The sequence below is a fragment of the Vulpes lagopus genome, chromosome 3 (genome assembly GCF_018345385.1).
Source record: "Vulpes lagopus strain Blue_001 chromosome 3, ASM1834538v1, whole genome shotgun sequence".
Taxonomy (NCBI): domain Eukaryota; kingdom Metazoa; phylum Chordata; class Mammalia; order Carnivora; family Canidae; genus Vulpes; species Vulpes lagopus.
The window spans coordinates 125,575,247-125,592,933 of NC_054826.1; the positions used below are offsets into that span (position 1 = coordinate 125,575,247).

The 17,687-nt window shown below is 57.6% G+C and overlaps 1 protein-coding gene and 1 long non-coding RNA gene across 3 annotated transcripts in view; one reads left to right on the forward strand and one right to left on the reverse strand.

Annotated features, from left to right (window-relative positions):
* Positions 1-17,687, forward strand: part of PPL (periplakin) — a 45,475-nt gene that overhangs the window by 19,606 nt on the left and 8,182 nt on the right. For both annotated transcript variants that reach the window (XM_041747531.1, XM_041747532.1), the window contains exons 2-17: positions 1,629-1,728; positions 6,796-6,950; positions 7,601-7,721; positions 8,217-8,342; positions 8,434-8,472; positions 9,662-9,823; positions 9,920-10,027; positions 11,263-11,358; positions 12,656-12,778; positions 12,884-13,030; positions 13,614-13,765; positions 14,616-14,713; positions 14,914-15,071; positions 15,787-15,965; positions 16,049-16,187; positions 16,983-17,176. In XM_041747531.1, coding sequence (XP_041603465.1) covers positions 1,629-1,728; positions 6,796-6,950; positions 7,601-7,721; positions 8,217-8,342; positions 8,434-8,472; positions 9,662-9,823; positions 9,920-10,027; positions 11,263-11,358; positions 12,656-12,778; positions 12,884-13,030; positions 13,614-13,765; positions 14,616-14,713; positions 14,914-15,071; positions 15,787-15,965; positions 16,049-16,187; positions 16,983-17,176 — 2,097 coding nt within the window. The remainder of the gene's footprint in view (positions 1-1,628; positions 1,729-6,795; positions 6,951-7,600; positions 7,722-8,216; positions 8,343-8,433; positions 8,473-9,661; positions 9,824-9,919; positions 10,028-11,262; positions 11,359-12,655; positions 12,779-12,883; positions 13,031-13,613; positions 13,766-14,615; positions 14,714-14,913; positions 15,072-15,786; positions 15,966-16,048; positions 16,188-16,982; positions 17,177-17,687) is intronic.
* LOC121486573 lies at positions 518-5,550 on the reverse strand. Its single transcript, XR_005986687.1, has 3 exons — positions 5,060-5,550; positions 2,131-2,296; positions 518-1,372 (listed from the first exon to the last, which is right to left on the reverse strand). It is a non-coding gene; the product is annotated as an uncharacterized LOC121486573 (long non-coding RNA).

Genomic DNA, 17,687 nt, shown 5'->3' on the forward strand with positions numbered 1-17,687 from the left:
CCACACACAATCCCTTCCTCTGAGCCTTCCCTGCATCTCTCCAGCTTTCTGCACTGCAGGACTGCTCAGAGCCTCTACTGGCTCATGGACTTCTCGAGGGTCCAGGTGTTCCGAGCTGCCTTGACCGGCAAAGCCTTCATTCTGGGAGTGACTTACAGGACTGGGGTTCCTGGGCCCCCACTTTGGGAAAAGCTGTCTCCTTGACTGACTGGGCAGAGAGTATAGCTTGGGTCTTGTTCCTCTCCTCCCCCCCACCCCCCAGCTTCTGCACAGCCAGGCCTGGCACAGAGCAGGCTCTCAGGGTTTGAGATGTGGATGCCCAGACTCACGGGTTCTGTTTTCCGTGCCTGTTTCTGCCCCCAGCTCTCCCCACCCCCATACCAGCAGGACCTGCTGCAGCAGGACCTCAAACTCTGCAGGGTATCAGGGTCGCCTTGGAGAACCTGTAATAACAACAGCAATACCTTTTTTTTTTTTAAAGATTTTATTTATTTATTCATGGGAGAGAGAGGCAGAGGGAGAAGCAGGCTCCCTGCAGGGAGCCCAATGTAGGACTCGATCCCAGGACCCCGGGATCATGTCCTGGGCGGAAGGTAGACACTCAACGGCTGGGCCACCCAGGCGCCCTGTCAACAGCAATCCTAATACGGCTTCCTGGGCCCAGCTCTGGAGATGTGGATTCAAAGGGTCTGGGTTAGTGCCTGGGAATCTGAATGTTTTGTGCTACAGTAGGTGCATCCCAGGCCTTGATTTGAGGAATTTCACTCTGAAGAGGTGGGGGCCCCCCTCTGCCTGAGGGTCAAGAGCTCTGCCCTGGCCCACCCCACCTGGTTCCTGGACAGGCCCAGGAACCACCTTTTTTGTGGCCTCTCCTCACTGAAGCCTTCTGCCCATGAACCCCAAACTCTTCCTCATTCTTCAGGGCCTAGCCACCACCACCTCCTGCAGGGAGCATTCAGTGACCAGTCCCAACCCCTCCCAGCCAGGCAGGAGGCTCCCCTGGGTATCCCCTCGCCACCATGGCCTGTCTCCATCTGTGACTATTTCTGTAAATACTCATTTCCTCCCCATCTAGGGGATGACCTGTCGGTGGGTGAGGCTTTCTCTGTGTGCCATACTGGGCCTGGCATTTAGTAGGTGCTTAATGAGTGTAGGTAGAATGAAACTTCTGAGTGCTTGGCTGCTCGGGCTCTACCTTGGAGTCAGTACAGAAGGGTTTTCAATGGAGTTTGGGGAATTAGGTGCCAATCTTGACCATTACTGGCCGGCTGGGTGACATTGGCCAAGTTGCACTCCCTCTCTGGTCTTTGTTTCTTCCTCTGTTGAAAGACAGCAACAACAGAAGTAGGGCTGGACACCCCTCAGCATGACCCTGTGAATACAGTAAAACCCACTGAATTATAGGCTTTAAAACGGTGAACTTGATGGTATGTGTATTATAGCCCAATAAAAAATATGGAAAAAAAACAACTCAGTAAAGGCACTGCAAGCTGCCTCGTTTCTGCGGCTTTGGCGGTGTCGCCCAGGGTTGGGGCAGGCGACGGGGTGGGCAGCCAGGCCCCCTCTGAGGCTGCTGGGGCCTCGGCCACCCCGCTGGCTCTGGCCCACTCCCTGTCTTCTGCCCGTAGCATCTCTAACAAGGAGCTGTCGGAGCTGATCGAGCAGCTGCAGAAGAATGCCGACCAGGTGGAGAAGAACATCGTGGACACGGAGGCCAAGATGCAGAGCGTGAGTGTTCCCCGCCCCCCACCTCTGCACCCAGTAGTTCTTCCCCAGGAGGGGTTGGATTCTGTTCCTGGGGAACATGTGGCCGCATCTGGAGACGTTTGTGGCCGTCGCAGTGGGGGTTGTGGGGTGGACGGGCATCTGGTGGGTGGAGGCTGGCAATGCTGACCAACCCCCACAGGGCCTAGGATGCTCCCACCCCCAGAGTGGTCCAGCCCCAAATGTCAGCAGCGTGGAGCTGGGGAGACGGCGTTACTGCTTATAGTGTCAGCCACCCACCCCGGGGGCTAAGCTCCTGCAGCTTATGGAGCCCCGTCTGGAGGAGAACCTTGGTCTCAGGAACCAGGTCCTGCTTAGCACTCCAGCTTTGCCACTTACTGTGTGACCTTGGGCAGGTCACCTTACCTCTCTGTGCATGTGATTCCCTCCAACAAGGTAAAAGTGATCATCTCCATCGGCTGGGCCGCTGTAAAGATTCAGTGAGATCATTCAGGTGTATCGAAGGGCTCGGTATTATCATCGATGTCTTCGTTCTTGCACTTCCCCTGCCGCTCAGACGCATGTGCTCCAACTATTTTCAGAGAAGAGAGAGGAAGTTGCTGGGCAAATCATGTTCCCTGTATCTCCTTTTCCTCTTCTTTTTTTTTTTTTTTAAAGATTTTATTTATTTATTCATGAGAGACACACAGAGAGCGAGAGGCAGAGACACAGACAGGGAGAAGCAGGCTCCATGCAGGGAGCCCGACGTGAGACTCGATCCCGGGTCTCCAGGATCAGGCCCTAAACCACTGAGCCACCCGGGCTGCCCTTGCTTTCCTCTTCTGTGACAAGCAGCTCAGCCGCAGGGTCTCCTGAGGAGTCTCTACAATGAGGGATGCTGAACTCCACTCACACCTGTGAGCTGCCAGGATGGTCATCCCTTTGAACCCTCCCCAGGCCAGTGCGGTTGAGCTTAAACCCATTTTGTAGCTGGAGACACTGAGGTTCAGGGAGAGCGAGATGACTCATCAGTGGCAGAACTAGCCCCCGAAGCATCCCGGAGGTGGGGTTGCCAGATTCAGCAAATAAAAAGACAGGGTATCCTGTTAAATTTGACTTTCAGAACACACATAATTTTGTCTCCTAGAGGGATAGCCCATGTAGTGTTTGGGATATATTTATGCTATGAATTATCCTGAAATTTGAGCGTGACTGGATGGTCTCTATTTCATCTGCATCCCTGTCCAGGAGGTGACCGCGAGGCAGGTCCAGAGGAGTGGGGGACAGAAGGGGGACAGGTCATGAGGGAGCTCAAGGCCTGGCCCAGCCGTGGCTGCCCACCCCCCCGACCACACAGGTGTCCACCCACCCGAAGAGGGATGGGCAAGGGGTGGCACAGCCGGGAGTGAGAAAGGAGGTGTGGGGAAGTGGGCAGGAAAGGTGGGTGGAGCCCTCTGTTCCCGGCCAGGGGCCCTCCCCCGGCTCCTTTCCAGCCCTCCCCTGGCTCCTGCCACCATCACCTGCCCGGTGCCCCGCCGCCCGCTCAGTCCAGGGCCCAGCTCCCCCGCACAGTCCTCGCTCCCCTCCTCTCATGGCGTCGTGCAATTTTCTTTCCTAAGTGAAAACAGCTTTTTGGGTGTGTCCGTTCTTGTCCTAATAAAAGTAATATGGGTTTGTTGCAAATATTTCAGAGCTGATAAACAAGTATAACAAAAGCAAGTTGGAATCGTGTGATTCCACCGCCAGAGAGAGTGCTCAGCTATTAACATCTCGGCGTATCTGTTTGACCCTTCTCTGGGCACACGTGTGTGCTTGCGTGTGTGTGTGTGTGTGTGTGTGTGTGTGTGTGTGTGACTGGGGTCTAGGGCTCTCATTTTTATTTGCTTAGAGTAGTGACTCACAGTAACAAGGATGTACTTGGGGAATAATTTTAAACTGTTTTTTAAATTTAGATGAACCAACCTGAAAATAGAAACTGTGCTTTGACGACCATATGGACTCCTCTTTTACTTTCTTTTTCTTTCCTTCCACCCTTTATCTTCTCAGAAGATGTCTCTATTCATTACCCAAAAGTTCTCTTGAGTTTTCCTGTTTTCTTAATATTAAAGTGAGATTCACATAACATAACATTCACCACTTACAACGTGCAAGTCAGTGGCCTGTACTACATTCGCAGTGTGGGGCACCCACCACCTCCTTCTAGCTCCAAGGCATTTCTGTTCCCCCAAAGGGAACCTCATACCCACCCCCCCTCCCCGTTGCCCCCTGTTCTGCTTTCTGTGTCTATGGATTTAGTTCTGCATGTTTCATACAAACAGAATTATACAATATATAATCTTCTTTGTCTACCCAGATTTTAAAATATTTTATTTATTTATTTGATGGAGAGAGAGAGAGAGGACAAGTGGGGGGAGCAGCAGGTGGAGGGAGAAGGAGAAGCAGGCTCCTTGCTGAGGGATCCCTGGGATCATCACTTGAGCCAAAGGCAGATGCTTAACTGACTGAGTCACCCAAGCACCTTTCTATCCAAATTTTTTATTAAATTTTATTAGTTTTTAAAGATTTTATTTATTCATGAGAGATACACAAAGAGAGTCAGAGACAGAGGGAGAAGCAGTCTCCTTGCGGGGAGCCCAGTGTGGGACTCGATCCCAGGACCTTGGGATCATGACCTGAGTCCAAGGCAGATGCTCAACTGCTGAGCCACCCAGACGTCCCCCTCTATCCAAATTTTTTTAATCTTATTTATTTATTCATGAGAGACACAGACTGAAAGAGACAGGCAGAGACACAGGCAGAGGGCAAAGCAGGCTCCCCGCAGGGAGCCCCATGTAGGACCCGATCCCAGATCCCGGGACCACGACCCGAGCTGAAGGCAGACACCCAACCACTGAGTCACCCAGGCGTCCCCCAAATTTTTGAACATGCAGAAAAGTTGAAGGAATTTCACAGAGAATATCCATATCCCTACCCGCCCAATCCCACAAGTAACATCTGTTGGATTAGCTTTATCACTCATCTGCCCACCAGCGGGTGTGTAATTATTAGATACATCAGCCCCTAAGCGTTATATTTACTCATAAAACCTTTTACTTGAGGCATAAATTCTGTAAAGTATATAGAAAGTGGCCACATTTAGGGGCATCTGGGTGGCTCAGACTTTGGCTCGGGTCGTGATCCCGAGGTCCTGGGATCGAGTCCCACGTCAGGATCCCCATGGAGAGCCTGCTTCTCCCTCTGCCTGTGTCTCTGCCTCTCTCTGTGTGTCTCTCATGAATAGATAAATAAAACATTTAAAAAAAAAAAAAAAGAAAGCGTCCACATTTGAAGGGCCTTTGCATCCATAGTTACCCACATAACGGCTGCTCAGGTCAAGCCAGAGAGCATTTCCCAGAAAGCTGGCCCGTGACCTTCCGATCGATACTCCCCAGAGGTGACCGCCGTGCTGACCTCTCGCCATCCATCGAGTTGCCCCTGTGAGCTCTTGAACACCTACGTGGCGTCCCTCGGCTTGATGTTCTCTTTCTGGTTTTGGCTAGCGGGTTTCGAGAGGGCTTGCGTTCCCACACAGCATTTGCATGAATGAGGTAATGATTACTTTGCTTCCCCTCCTGCAGAATTAGTCTCTGACACTGTAACTGCCTGAGAGCTGCAGATCAGCTGGAAATGATGGAGTGGCTGATGTTCCATCTAGGCCAAGAACCCTGAGGCTTTATTGTTTTTTTTTTTTTTCTTCCACTGGCCAGCCCCACCCCGGGGTGGAGAGAGCGCCCAGCCCCACCCCGGGCCTCCCCTCCAAGCCTCTCGGGGCACCAGGCCCCACCTGCCCCCCAACCTCCCTGGAGCTGGCCGGGGAACAGATGGGCCGAGCGCCTTCTCTTCTCCCAACAGAGGGGTCTGGTCCTTACTCTGGACCAGGAAGCACATCACCTCATTCGCTTCTTTTTGCTTTTTTTTTTTTTTTTTTTAAGATTTTATTTATTTATTTATGAGAGACACACAGAGACAGAAGCCAAGACACAGGCAGTGGGAGAAGCAGGCTCCTATGGGGAGCCCGAGGCGGGTCTCGATCCCAGGACCCCGGGATCACCCCCTGGGCCGAAGGCAGATGCTCAATGCTGAGCTCCCCAGGTGCTCCTTCTTTTTGCTTTTGCAGCAGGTTTATTAGGTTTATCTGACGTATGATAAGACTCCTGCTGCCCTGCTTGCCCGTTCGTTGTCTTTCCCTAAACAAGCAGAGGGGGATCCCTGGGTGGCTCAGCAGTTTAGCACCTGCCATTGGCCCAGGATGTGATCCTGGGGACCTGGGATCGAGTCCTACATGGGGCTCCCTGCATGGAGCCTGCGTCTCCCTCTGCCTGTGTCTCTGCCTCTCTCTCTCTCTCTCTCTCTCTCTCTCTCTCTCTCTCTGTGTGTCTCCCATGAATGAACAAGCAGAGACCCTGGCCCTTCAGCAACACAGACCGTGCCTCCCAAATATCCACCTGCTCTGTCTACTCTCACCATTTCTGCAGCTGCCGCCCCCGACCGGCCACCATGAGATCCCACCCGGCCTTGTCACACCGCTGGCCGCCCTCCTGGCTGTGCTCTTGCCCTGTTAGAGCCCTGAGGCATTGCCATTAAGGATAGATGGGGCCTCGTTGCTTTGCACGTCTCCCACCTCCCTCCCCAGCCTGCCTTCCTGCCCCAGGACCTTTGCACAGACTGTTTCCTCTGCCTACAACACTCTTTCCTTTCATCCTTGGTTCTTAGCTTATGTCACCACCTCCGAGGAGGCTCACTCATCCCCGGATCTAAAGCAGGTCCTGCTGTTGCACCTCCGGTGTGTTTCCTTGATAAACACCGACTTGTATGGACTTGTATTTATCTCCGTGAGGTTTCTGTGTTTATCTGACCGGGCTGGGTGGAGCCTTGCCTGTTCATTCAGAGCCCCCACAAGTGGGTACGTGGGCTGATTGTTGAAGAAAGGGGGAGGAGAGGCGAGGTGGGCCCAGGGAGCCCCTTGCTGGCCCTCTCCCCCAGCCCCTCCCACCCCGACGGTGCCCACCGAGTCCCCATCCACTGTACCCCTTCCTGTCTTGACTCTCTCAGGACCTGGCCCGGCTGCAGGAGGGCCAACAGCCTGAGCACCGGGATGTGACCCTGCAGAAGGTGTCGGACTCAGAGAAGCTGCTGTATGTGCTAGAGGCAGACGCAGCCATTGCCAAGCACATGAAGCATCCCCAAGGAGACATGATTGCCGAGGAGTAGGTCCCCCCACGCCAGGCCCCTGGGACAGGGCAGGAGGGCTATAGGCCGCTCAGTGTTCTGGAGCCCAACGCGGGGTTCACCAAGGGGCATGTGCCCAACGCTGTGGTTATCCTCCCTTCTCAGGGAGACTGAGGCTCAGCACTGACGTCCTCTGTTCTGGTCCCAGTCTGATCACAGCTCCCTGACCAGCACACTCTCCCATTCCCAGCTTCCCGTGTTCACCGCACCCCCCTCAGCTCAGCTGTGGATAAACTGGCACCCAAAATGCCTCCCAGCTCCTTCTGCACTCCCCACCCTGGCAAGGGCAAGGGTCTCTCTGCGCCATCCCTGTCCTGGCCCAGGCCACCCCTTTGGTTACTGCTCCATGGTGGGCTCTGGGGAGCAGTGGACCTGCTTGTTTCTTCCAGAACCTTCTATGGTTCTGGGCACACAGTAGGCCCTGGGAATACATCGATAGGAGAAGAAAGGGCAAGGGAGGATGTCAGTGATTGGATGACAAGGCCTGGGTCGCTGTGTCCTTCCAGGCCACTGAGCAGAAAGCCCCGGGGCCAGGGTCCGGGGTGGGAGGTCCCTCCTGGGGGAAGAGGGTGGGCAGTGGGGCTGCCAACCAGCCCCGCCAACCAGGATGGATGCTCTCCCCACTCAGCATCCGTCAGCTGAAGGAGCGCGTGATCAGCCTCCGGGGGAAACACAAGCAGATCTACAACCTGGTGGTGAAGGAGGTGGACCCGCAGGTCAACTGGGCAGCGCTGGTGGATGAGAAGCTGGTATGGCCCAGGCTGCAGCTGTGGGCAGGGGGTACCCCGCCATCCAACGGCTTCCACGGTCCCGCCTCGCAGAGGGTCACGCTCCTGATGGTGCCCGACGTCGGCACCAGTGAGAAGAGCACGGCTCAGAGGTGTAGCGCTTGGCCCAGTGTCCCCCAGCCGAAGTGGTGGAGACTGGGCGCCTCCCGGGAATGCTCTCCAGCTCTGGTTGTCGGCGCCCAGGCAGGCTAGCTTGTCTCCGGGTGGTGTGTCCCCCGACCAGGCCTCTGTTTCCCCATCTGTGAAATGGAAATGACAACCGCGGGGGCCTCTGAGGTTACAGTGAGATTCAGTGAGATGACACGTGTAGGGCGCGGTGGCAAAGGTGACAGTCTCCCCCCCACCCCACGTCTCTCCAGGGGCCCCTCGGCTCCCTCCTTGGTTCTTGGGGTGGCTGGGCTGCGAGTCCGGGGCCCTCGCCCACCCTCTGTCACAGTCTCTCCGCCCACTCCCCAGGACAAGCTGAGCGGCCAGGGCTTTGGGACGGACCTGCCCCTGGTGGATCACCAGGTGGAGCAGCACAATATCTTCCACAACGAGGTCAAGGCCATCGGGCCGCACCTGGCCAAGGATGGTGGCAAGGTGCGTGCGGTGGTGGCCTGGGCCTGGGCCCCGGGGAGGAGGGGTCACGCCTGTGGCCTCCCTGTGACCTGCAGCCCGGCTCTATCCGCAGGAGAACAGCGAACTCCAGGCCAAGTACCAGAAACTGCTGGTGAGAACCCGGCCCCCGGGGAATGGGAGGGGAGAGGGTGGGATGTGGGGGGATGGGGGGGACAGGAAGTGTGTGCAGTAAACATTTCTAACAGAATGAAAGGGGTTTGCGTGTGAAGGAGATTGTACCCTGAGCCCCCACCTGAGAGGTGCTGTGGTTTGCTCCTGGAAAACCCTAACAGGTCCCCTGGATACAGCCCATCCTACAGTTCACTTCTTATTTCCTCACTAGGCACCATCTGTGTGCCAAGTACGATGCCTTGCGCTTTATAAGCAAAAGTTTTTGATTTCCCTTTTTTTTTCTTTAAAGATTTTATTTATTCATTCATGATAGACACACAGAGAGAGAAGCAGGGACACAGGCAGAGGGAGAAGCAGGCTCCCTGTGGGGAGCCCGATGCGGGACTCGATCCTGGGACCCTGGGATCACGTCCTGAGCCCCTGAGCCGAAGGCAGCCGCTCCACCGCTGAGCGGCCCAGCGGCCCAGGAACGGGTTCCTTGTAAGAGCACGCGGTGATGCGTAAACGCTTCCTGCCACAGCTGGTTCAGACGCCTCGGGTGACGGGACGCCGGGCTCCGGAGCCAGGCGCCTCCATCCCTCGGTGGGGAGACCTCGAGGGAGCTACTTGCCCCTCAGACCCTCGGTTTCCTGATCAGTATGATGGAGCCCTTGGAGTCCTTGTCGCCTGGGCTGGGCTCGGCTGCAGTGGGAGGAGGGCCCCGCGGGGTCCTGGTCCATGTAGGCCTCAGCTGCCCTCCCGCCCCCTCACCCCGGCTCCTCCCTGCCCCACACCCTGCACCCCTCCCGCGGGAGGTGGTAGCGTTTGCTCCTGCGCCCCGGCCTCTGCACGTGATGGAGATGGAAGTGGAAGCTGTGGCTGCTCACACATACCGAGCACCGTGGGATAGCCTCGGTGCCCTGTGAGATCGCCGCTGCTGTCACCCCCACTTTGTGCCTGGGGAAACGCACGTCTCCACGGAAGAGTTCTGTGCTCGGAGCCAGGAGCGAAGCCCGCCACTTAGGGCACTGGGGACGGCTGCTGAATGAATGAATGAATGAATGCACTTTGGACGGTCAGGTGACTCGTCCAGGGGGCCCGGCGGGAAGTGTGGAGCTGGGCCTGCGCTCGTGGCCAGAGGCCCAGGGGAGGGGTGCACGGAGGCTTCAGCACCCCCCCCACCCCCGCAGGCGGCGTCGCAGGCCCGGCAGCTGCACCTGAGCTCGCTGCAGGATTACATGCAGCGCTGCACCAACGAGCTGTACTGGCTGGACCAGCAGGCCAAGGGCCGCGTGCAGTATGACTGGAGCGACCGCAACCTCGACTACCCCAGCCGCCGGCGCCAGTACGAGGTGGGCCTGGGGGGCCTCGGGGCGCGGGGCAGGGGGGCGGGGCCCGGGCCGCCTGCTGGGCGCTGAGCACCCCCCATCCCCGTGGCCCCCATGCAGAATTTCATCAACCGGAACCTTGAGGCCAAAGAGGAGAGAATTAACAAGCTGCACAGTGAGGGTGACCAGCTGCTGGCCGCTGAGCACCCCGGGAGGAACTCCATTGAGGTGCTTGTGCCCTGGGGTGGGGGTGCCTCCTCCAGGGGGACCTCAGGGCAGCCTCTGCTGTGGGCCGCCTGGACCCAGGCAGCCAGCCCCCGTGGGGGGGGGGGGGGTCCTGCATCCTGCGTCTGTCTGCCTGTCCCTCATGCTGTCTTCCCTTCCTCCGTCTGACCCCATCTCCTCTCACGATCCCATCCTTTGCCACATCCTGCCATTGCCCCTGGACCTCTGAGCCCAGGCGGTACCAGTAGTTTCCCGGGGCTGGTGTCACAAACGACCGCAGCCTCGGTGGCCTGAGACAGCAGGAACATCCGCTCTCACAGCCCGAAGGCCAGGGGTTCGAAATCACGGTGTTGGCAGGCTTGTTCCCTCCCCAGGTTCTAGGACACGCTCGTTCCTTGCTTCTGGGGGTTGGCTGCCGGCAGTCCGTGGTGGCCTTCCTTGGCCTGGGGCTGCGTCCCTCGTATCTCTGCCTCTGTCTTCATGTAGCCTCCTCCCCTGTGTGGCTCTGTGTGTCACCTCCTTTTCTTAGGAGGACACCAGTCAGCGGACCTCAGAGCCCACCCTAAATCCAGGATGATTTCACCTTGAGATCCTTATTCAGTTACAGCTGCAAAGACCCTATTTCCAAATAAAGTCACATTCTGCATTCTGGGTGGACATGGATTTGGGGAGGGGAGGGATACCATCCAACCCTCTACAGTGCCTTTGTGAACATTTTATTTTATTATTTATTTATTTATTTTAAAGATTTTATTTATTCATGAGAAGCAGAGAGAGAGAGGCAGAGACATAGGCAGAGGGAAGAGCAGGCTCCATGCAGGGAGCCCGATATGGGACTCGATCCCGGGACTCCGGGGTTACGCCCCAAGCCAAAGGCAGATGCTCAACCACTGAGCCCCCAGGCATCCCTGTGAACATTTTCTTTTTCTTTTTTTTTTTTTTTTTCCTGTGAACATTTTCAAAAGCACTACTTTGTCTGGGGAGATGCAGCCCCTACTTGTCCCTTGTGCAGTGCACAACCCAAGTACCCGTACATGGCATCCCTGCTTGGCTCCTCACCGTGTCCCTTGTCTCCTCCCATGCCCAGAAGGAAGCTGGCTGCCTCGGTGGGAGCCACAATCAGGGAGATGCAAGGTGCCCCGTCCCCCACCATTCAGGTCCAGAATCCTGCCATTCATCCCTTGGCATCCCAGGCACCTGCCACGCAGTAACCTGTCCCCACCCTCTTCTCTGGGCAGGCGCACATGGAGGCTGTGCACGCAGATTGGAAGGAGTACCTGAACCTCCTCATCTGTGAGGAGAGTCACCTGAAGTACATGGAGGACTATCACCAGGTACCCGCAGCCCCAGAGCATCACTGGGAGCGCTCGGTGCCCGCCCGCCTGCCTTGTGGCCTCGGCGCTGAGCCTCCAGGAGCCTCACGGGGCTGCCTTCCCAAGCCTGCCCGTGCCCTTGCTTTTGAGGGCGTACGTGGCTGTGCCCCCGAGCTTGCCAGGCCAGGAGAATCGGACTCACCTGTGGGGCCCAGGAAGGAGTGTGGGGTTTTCCTTTTGGTAAAACATGTAATAGGAAATTTGCCATTTTTGCTGTTTTTAAGCGCACAATCCACTGTCATTTACGACGTTCATGGTGTCATGCAGCCTTCACCTTGGGAAGGTTTATAGGACTTTTCTGTCCCCCCACACACAGGAATTCTGTGCCCATGAAACGGTCACTCCCTTCTCTGTCCCTCCCCCAGCCCCTGGTGGCCTCTAACCTATCTTTCTGTCTCTGAATATTTTCCTACTCTACGTTTTGTGGAGTGGACTCATGTGTTATGTGGCCTTTTGTGTCTGGCTTCTTTCACGTGACCCTGATCTGTTTGAGCTTCATCGATGTCATGGCATGAATCAGAACTTCATTCCCTTTTATGGCTGAATCACATGCCATTGTGTGGACAGACCAAATTGTCTTTCTCTCCATTCTTCGCTGGTGGATGCCAGCTGGTTTCCGTGGGAATGTGTATTTTTATTTTTTTATTATTTTTTTTATTATTTTTTGGAATGTGTATTTTTAACAAGAGCTGGGCACCTGATTCTTGGGACTGGGGACTCTTGAGCCCAGGTGACACTCTAATGTAACCCCTGGTTCAGTGTCTGGACCCCGCTGGGCTACGAGCTTCACAGGGATCTCAAAGTCCTGTTCATTGTTACAGCCCAGGGGACAGATGAGTGATTTCTGAGTTGATGGACGAAAGAACGGGCAAGAGAATGTTCTAGAACAAAGTGGGGAGGCTTGTGTTCCGTGTACCGGGACTTTGAAAGGTGCAGCGTGACATCAGGGTGTCCCTAGCTCAAAGAGAGCAATGGAATGGAAAAGAGCTTAAAGCTTTAACAGCACCTATGTATGGACACTTACTCTGTCCTAGAGGTGGCATCGTGTGGACGGGTGGGAAGGACCTGGCCCAAGAGGTCCCCAACTGGGGAGGGTTGGGGGTTGTGTCTCTGAGCGGTGGAGCTTGTAGATTCAGGGCGAGTCGGGGTGGGGATGGGGGGCAGCCCTGCCTAGGGGTGGGCGTGAAGCCACCGCAGGATTAGCCCCAGGTGTCCCAGTGGTGTCCTGTCCGTAATAGGGCTATCTGGTCTCCCCTAGTTCCACAGAGACATGAAGGACGCTCAGGAGCTGTTGCACAAGGTGGACTTAGACCTGAACCAGAAATATGGCCCTGACTTCAAGGACCAGTACCAGATTGAGCTGCTGCTGCGGGAGCTGGACGTGAGTGGTGGGCCCACCAAGGGCCTCTCCGCACCCCTCCCTGCGGCTCCCACCTGGGGATGGGGGTGTGTGGTCTCACCTGGGCCCTCCCCCCACTGCATTCAGGACCAGGAGAAGGCTCTGGACAAGTATGAGCATGTGGTGCGGGGCCTGGAAAAGCGAGGGCAGCAGGTTGTACCCCTCAAGTACCGCCGGGAGACGCCACTCAAGCCCATCCCCGTGGAGGCACTCTGTGACTTTGAGGGTGACCAGGTGAGCTGCTGCCCAGGGGCCCCAGGCTGGGCCCAGATCTGCCCCTTCCAGGTCAGGACCAGGTGAGCTGCTGCCCAGGGGCCCCAGGCTGGGCCCAGACCTGCCCCTTCCAGGTCACTGAAAAGTCTCGGGAGTGACAAGGCTGGATGCAGGGCCTCATACGTCTTTAGGGAAACTCTGTCCGTCTCTGCAGTTGGGGGTCACTCTCTGCCGACCCCCCGGGCCCCCTGCCCAGTGTCCCACCCACCGCCCTGACCTTCTGCTCTACCAGCTTAGTCCTGTGTCCTGCCTAAACCAGTCACTGTGGTTGGCACATGCCATTCTCGTTGGCCAGGCCTGCGTCACATGCCCACCCTGAGTAGTGGGGGGCAGTTCTCCAAAGGGAAATCCAGGTGGGTGCTGAGACATCAGATCCTACGCGTCCCCTCGTAGCTGGACGGTCCCTACTCCCTCCCGTGCAGTGTGCTGGGGAGGGCCAGAGACGCGGGCTAGGATCAGGGGGTGGGCCGAGACGGCGACTGGGCCCCGGGTCGCTGGCCAGGGCAGGTCTCTCCGTGCCCTCTGACCGGCCTGCCCCTGCCAGGGCGTGATCTCCCGGGGCTACAGCTATACCCTGCAGAGCAACAACGGGGACAACTGGGACCTCACAGACAGCTCCGGGAACAAGCTGACTGCCCCTGCCGTCTGCTTCGTGATCCCCCCGACGGACCCCGAGGCCCTGGCTCTGGTGGACAGGTACGGGGCACGCAGGGAGCCAGCAGGGGCCAGCCCCACCCGCTGGGCCCCTCGGGCCCCATGCACAGCCCTGGGCATCCTGACTCAGCCTCAGGAAGCAACTGACACCCCACACCTGCACCCCCTTGGGGGCTCAGGTGGGACGGGGAGCAGACCCCGTTGGCCAGGCTGACTCGCTGAGTGTCTATCAGGCTGTGGGTGTGGTCAGTGAGCAGTTTCTCTGAACGTGCCTCTGGGCCTTTGCCTGTGCTGTTCCCCTACCTGGACACTCACTAGAGGCCCGGCTGGTTGCGTGGTCACCTCTTCTGTGAAGCCTCCCCTGACTGTCCACTCGCCCTCCACCCTGGCTCAAGCACCCTCTCCCACTGCACACTGCCCTTCATTAGAACGTTCTGGGTGTCAGTCTGGGAGGCAGGTGGGCTCCTTGAGATTTACTGTCTCCAGGGCCTGGTTTGGTCTCTGGTGCAAAGTAAGTACCCAAGAACTCTGTTAAATGAGTGATTCAAGGAATGCCTTCATTTATTCATTCAGCAAGTATTTATTGAGCACCTACTGTGTACTGCTACCTCAGGAGTAACGTCTTGGTGGGGAAGACAAAGGCATAAACGATAACTTTAAGCGGGAAAACCCGGTGTAAAGGAGAGGACAGACAAGGAAGGGAGGGTCCACCCGAACCCAGAGCAAAGAGCGAGCAGCATTATCACAAACTTGCCACGTGTGCCGGTTTTTAACATTTGATGGGCCTGTGACTGCTCTGGGCCATCTGCCCAGCCACAGTCCAGAGTTCCATGGTGTGGGTGTGGGGGGCGGTGGGCTGCCCCGGGACCCCAGCGCATTTCTGCACTCACAGCTTGGGCAGCCAGTACCGGAGCGTGCGGGAGAAGGCAGCCAGGAGCAAGAGTGCGCTCCAGCAGCGGCATGAGGTGCTGAAGGCAGAGAACCCTGGAGGTGGGTGCTGGGGCCACCGTCCAGGGCTCTGGGTGGACAGGGGGGAGGGCATGGCAGGAGGCAGGCAGGGCAGCGGTGGGGGAGGCCAGGCCAGCCCCAGAAGTCCCAGCTGACCTCCTAGGCCCTGCCCTCTCCCTGTGCCTAGTGCCCCCCACTCCGGCCCCCCACTACCACCTGACTCTGCGATTTCCTTCTGGCAGACCCCTCTGACCTTCAGGGGCGGCATCTGCTGGCTGGCTTGGACAAGGTGGCCAGAGACCTGGAGTGGCAGGAGAAGGCTGTCACGGGGATCCTCCGGCCGCCGCTGGAGCAGAGCCGAGCTGTGCAGGACAGCGCGGAGCGGGCCAAGGACCTCAAGGTACCACCAGACTGGTCTCATCCCCATGGGGGCCTCCGTCCCGAACAGGGACCACCTGCCCCATGTAACCGGAGGGCCTGAGTGATGGCAGTGAGGGGGCCATTCTGGGCTGATGACCGAGGAGGGGCCTGGGCCCTGGTGCCCCAGACACGGCCCCAGGAGAACGGGCAAGCGAGGCTCATGCTGCCTCCACATGGCTTGTCACCTGCGGCCCTGTGGCAGTATTGAGGACACCAGGGACTGGCCGAGCACCTCACCACCCTGCCAAGTGGGTGTTAGAGCTCCTTGCTGGCTGCTTGACCGCAGACCTCCAAGTGTTCAGAAATGGGGCGGGGACCGGAGGAGGATGGGCACAGGGGAGGGGGCATGGCTAGGCCCCATCATCCCTGCCGGAGCTGCTTGCAAAGGTCACCTGCGAACGGGGTTTGGGTGGGAGGAGGGAGTACCCACCTACTGGGGTGGCCCCCAGAGATGAAATCATCTACATGATGTGCACGGAACAGTAGATGCTTGATAATCACCTGTTAACTTCCACCATTCTTGTGGGTCACAGCCCACCAGCCCACCATACCAGGATTCGGGGGATGCTCATTATGGGCTGGATCCCTCGGGGAGGGGGTGCCCAGGCTTCCCCGACAGTTTCCTGTCTCATGAAGCCCCTGGAAGGGAGGAGGCTGCCGGACCATGGCCAACTCCAGGGGTCTGGTCCCCACAGAACATCACCAACGAGCTGCGGCGGATCGAGCCTGAGAAAGTGCGCAGCACGGCTGAGTGCGAGGAATTTGTGCAGGCGCTCCCGGGCAGCAGCAGCACGTCTTTGCTGAAGACCCGGGTCGAAGACACTAACCGCAAATACGAGCGCCTGGTGCAGCTGCTGGACTTGGCCCAGGAGAAGTGGGTGGCAGGCAGGCAGCGGGGAGGTTGGGCGGGATCACAGAGCCAGGCAGGCACCCCTCACGCCTGACCCATGTCCTCAGGGTGGATGTGGCCAACCGCCTGGAGCAGAGCCTGCAGCGGGGCTGGGAAGCACTGGCCACGTACGAGAACCAGCTGACCCAGGACGACACGGTACCTGAGAGTGGCCATGCCCTGGACAGCAAGAGGCAGGAGCTGGAGGTAAGTCTGGGGCCTCAGGACCCCAGGAGCCTTTTTCTCCAGGTGCTCCCTACCCACCACCTCTGAACAGACAGGAACTGGGCCCCGAGTACCAGGGTAGAGAGTCTCCGGGTTCTGAAAGGCCGCAGCGCGCCATGTCAGAAGTGGCAAATGGAGGCCCAAGACACAAATCCCAGCTGCTCATGGGCTTGTGGAAATGAGGTGCCTGATTTTAAAATGAAGTATCTACACCAACTGCCCAGATGTCCAGTATCTTAGACGAGCAGATCTGGCCCCCTGGGCCGCCAGGCTCTAGAATCAGGTCAGCAGGAGTGGAGCAGCGATGCCTCCAGCCCAGCATCTGCTTTCTGGGCACAGTTGCCACCGGGCTGCTTTGTGCATCCACCTGCCTGACTGCGGGGGGCGTTCGAGTCTGTGAGTGCTCGGGAGGGCCCTTACTCACACAGCAGCTCACAGAATCCTTGCTCCGTGCAGAGATCCTCACCTCAGAGCTGTGGCCTTGCCCCTGGACAGCAGCGGGTCCTTCTGGTCCTGGGCACGATGTTGCAGGGCACATGCTGCCTACTGCTGGGTTTTCACATTAGTTTTCCTGGGCTGTGGTCATTGTGATGAAACAGAACGTTGCAGAAATGACCACCAGGTTTAAGGGGAAATGCAGAGGCAAAGCCCTAGTCCCTTCCTTCGCCCAGGCTTAACCCGCCCCGCCCAAGGCAGGAGGCCCCAGGCAGTTTCGGGCGGCGTCGCCCTAGCCCCTGGGAGCTCTGGCCACAGCACCCTGCCTCTCTGCCCGGGCAGGTCCTGGCCTCCAAGCTGCAGATGCAGAAGTCCCTCCTTGCTGAGGTGGAGCAGAACCTGCAGGCGGCCAAGCAGTGCTCCAGCTCACTGGCCAGCCGCTTCCAGGAGCACTGCCCCGACCTGGAGCGCCAGGAGGCGGAGGTGCACAAGCTGGGCCAGCGTTCTGACAATGTCCATCAGCAGGTTGAGCTCAGGTGAGGGGGCCACGGGCGGACGGCAGCCTCCACCTAGCTGGTCTGCTGTGAGGCTGCCGAAGGCTGTTTATTGTCTAATTTTTTTTTTAAAGCAATACATTGCAAAGTAAAAAAACTCAAGGTGGGGCGCCTGGGTGGCTCTGTGGGTTAGACATCTGCCTTTGGCTCAGGTCATGATCCGGGGGTTCTGGGGTCGAGCCCCATATCGGGCTCCCTGCTCAGTGGGGGATCACTTCTCCTTCTCCCTCTGCCTCTCCTCCTGGTCATGCTCCCTCGCGCTCTCTCAAATAGTCTTTAAAAAAAAAAAAACCCGAAACCCTCAGTGATTGTAACGACCAGCCCCTTTCCCCCATGGTAAGTCTGGCTGCCAGTCTGTGTGCCCTCCCGAGATACTGAGGAACCGGCGTAGGTAGGTAACACGAATGATGATACACCACCTCCACCGGTCGGTCGTGCTGTTTCCTGTCCTACACTTTGTTGGGGTCAGGCGCCCGTGTGCCCTCTTCTCTGT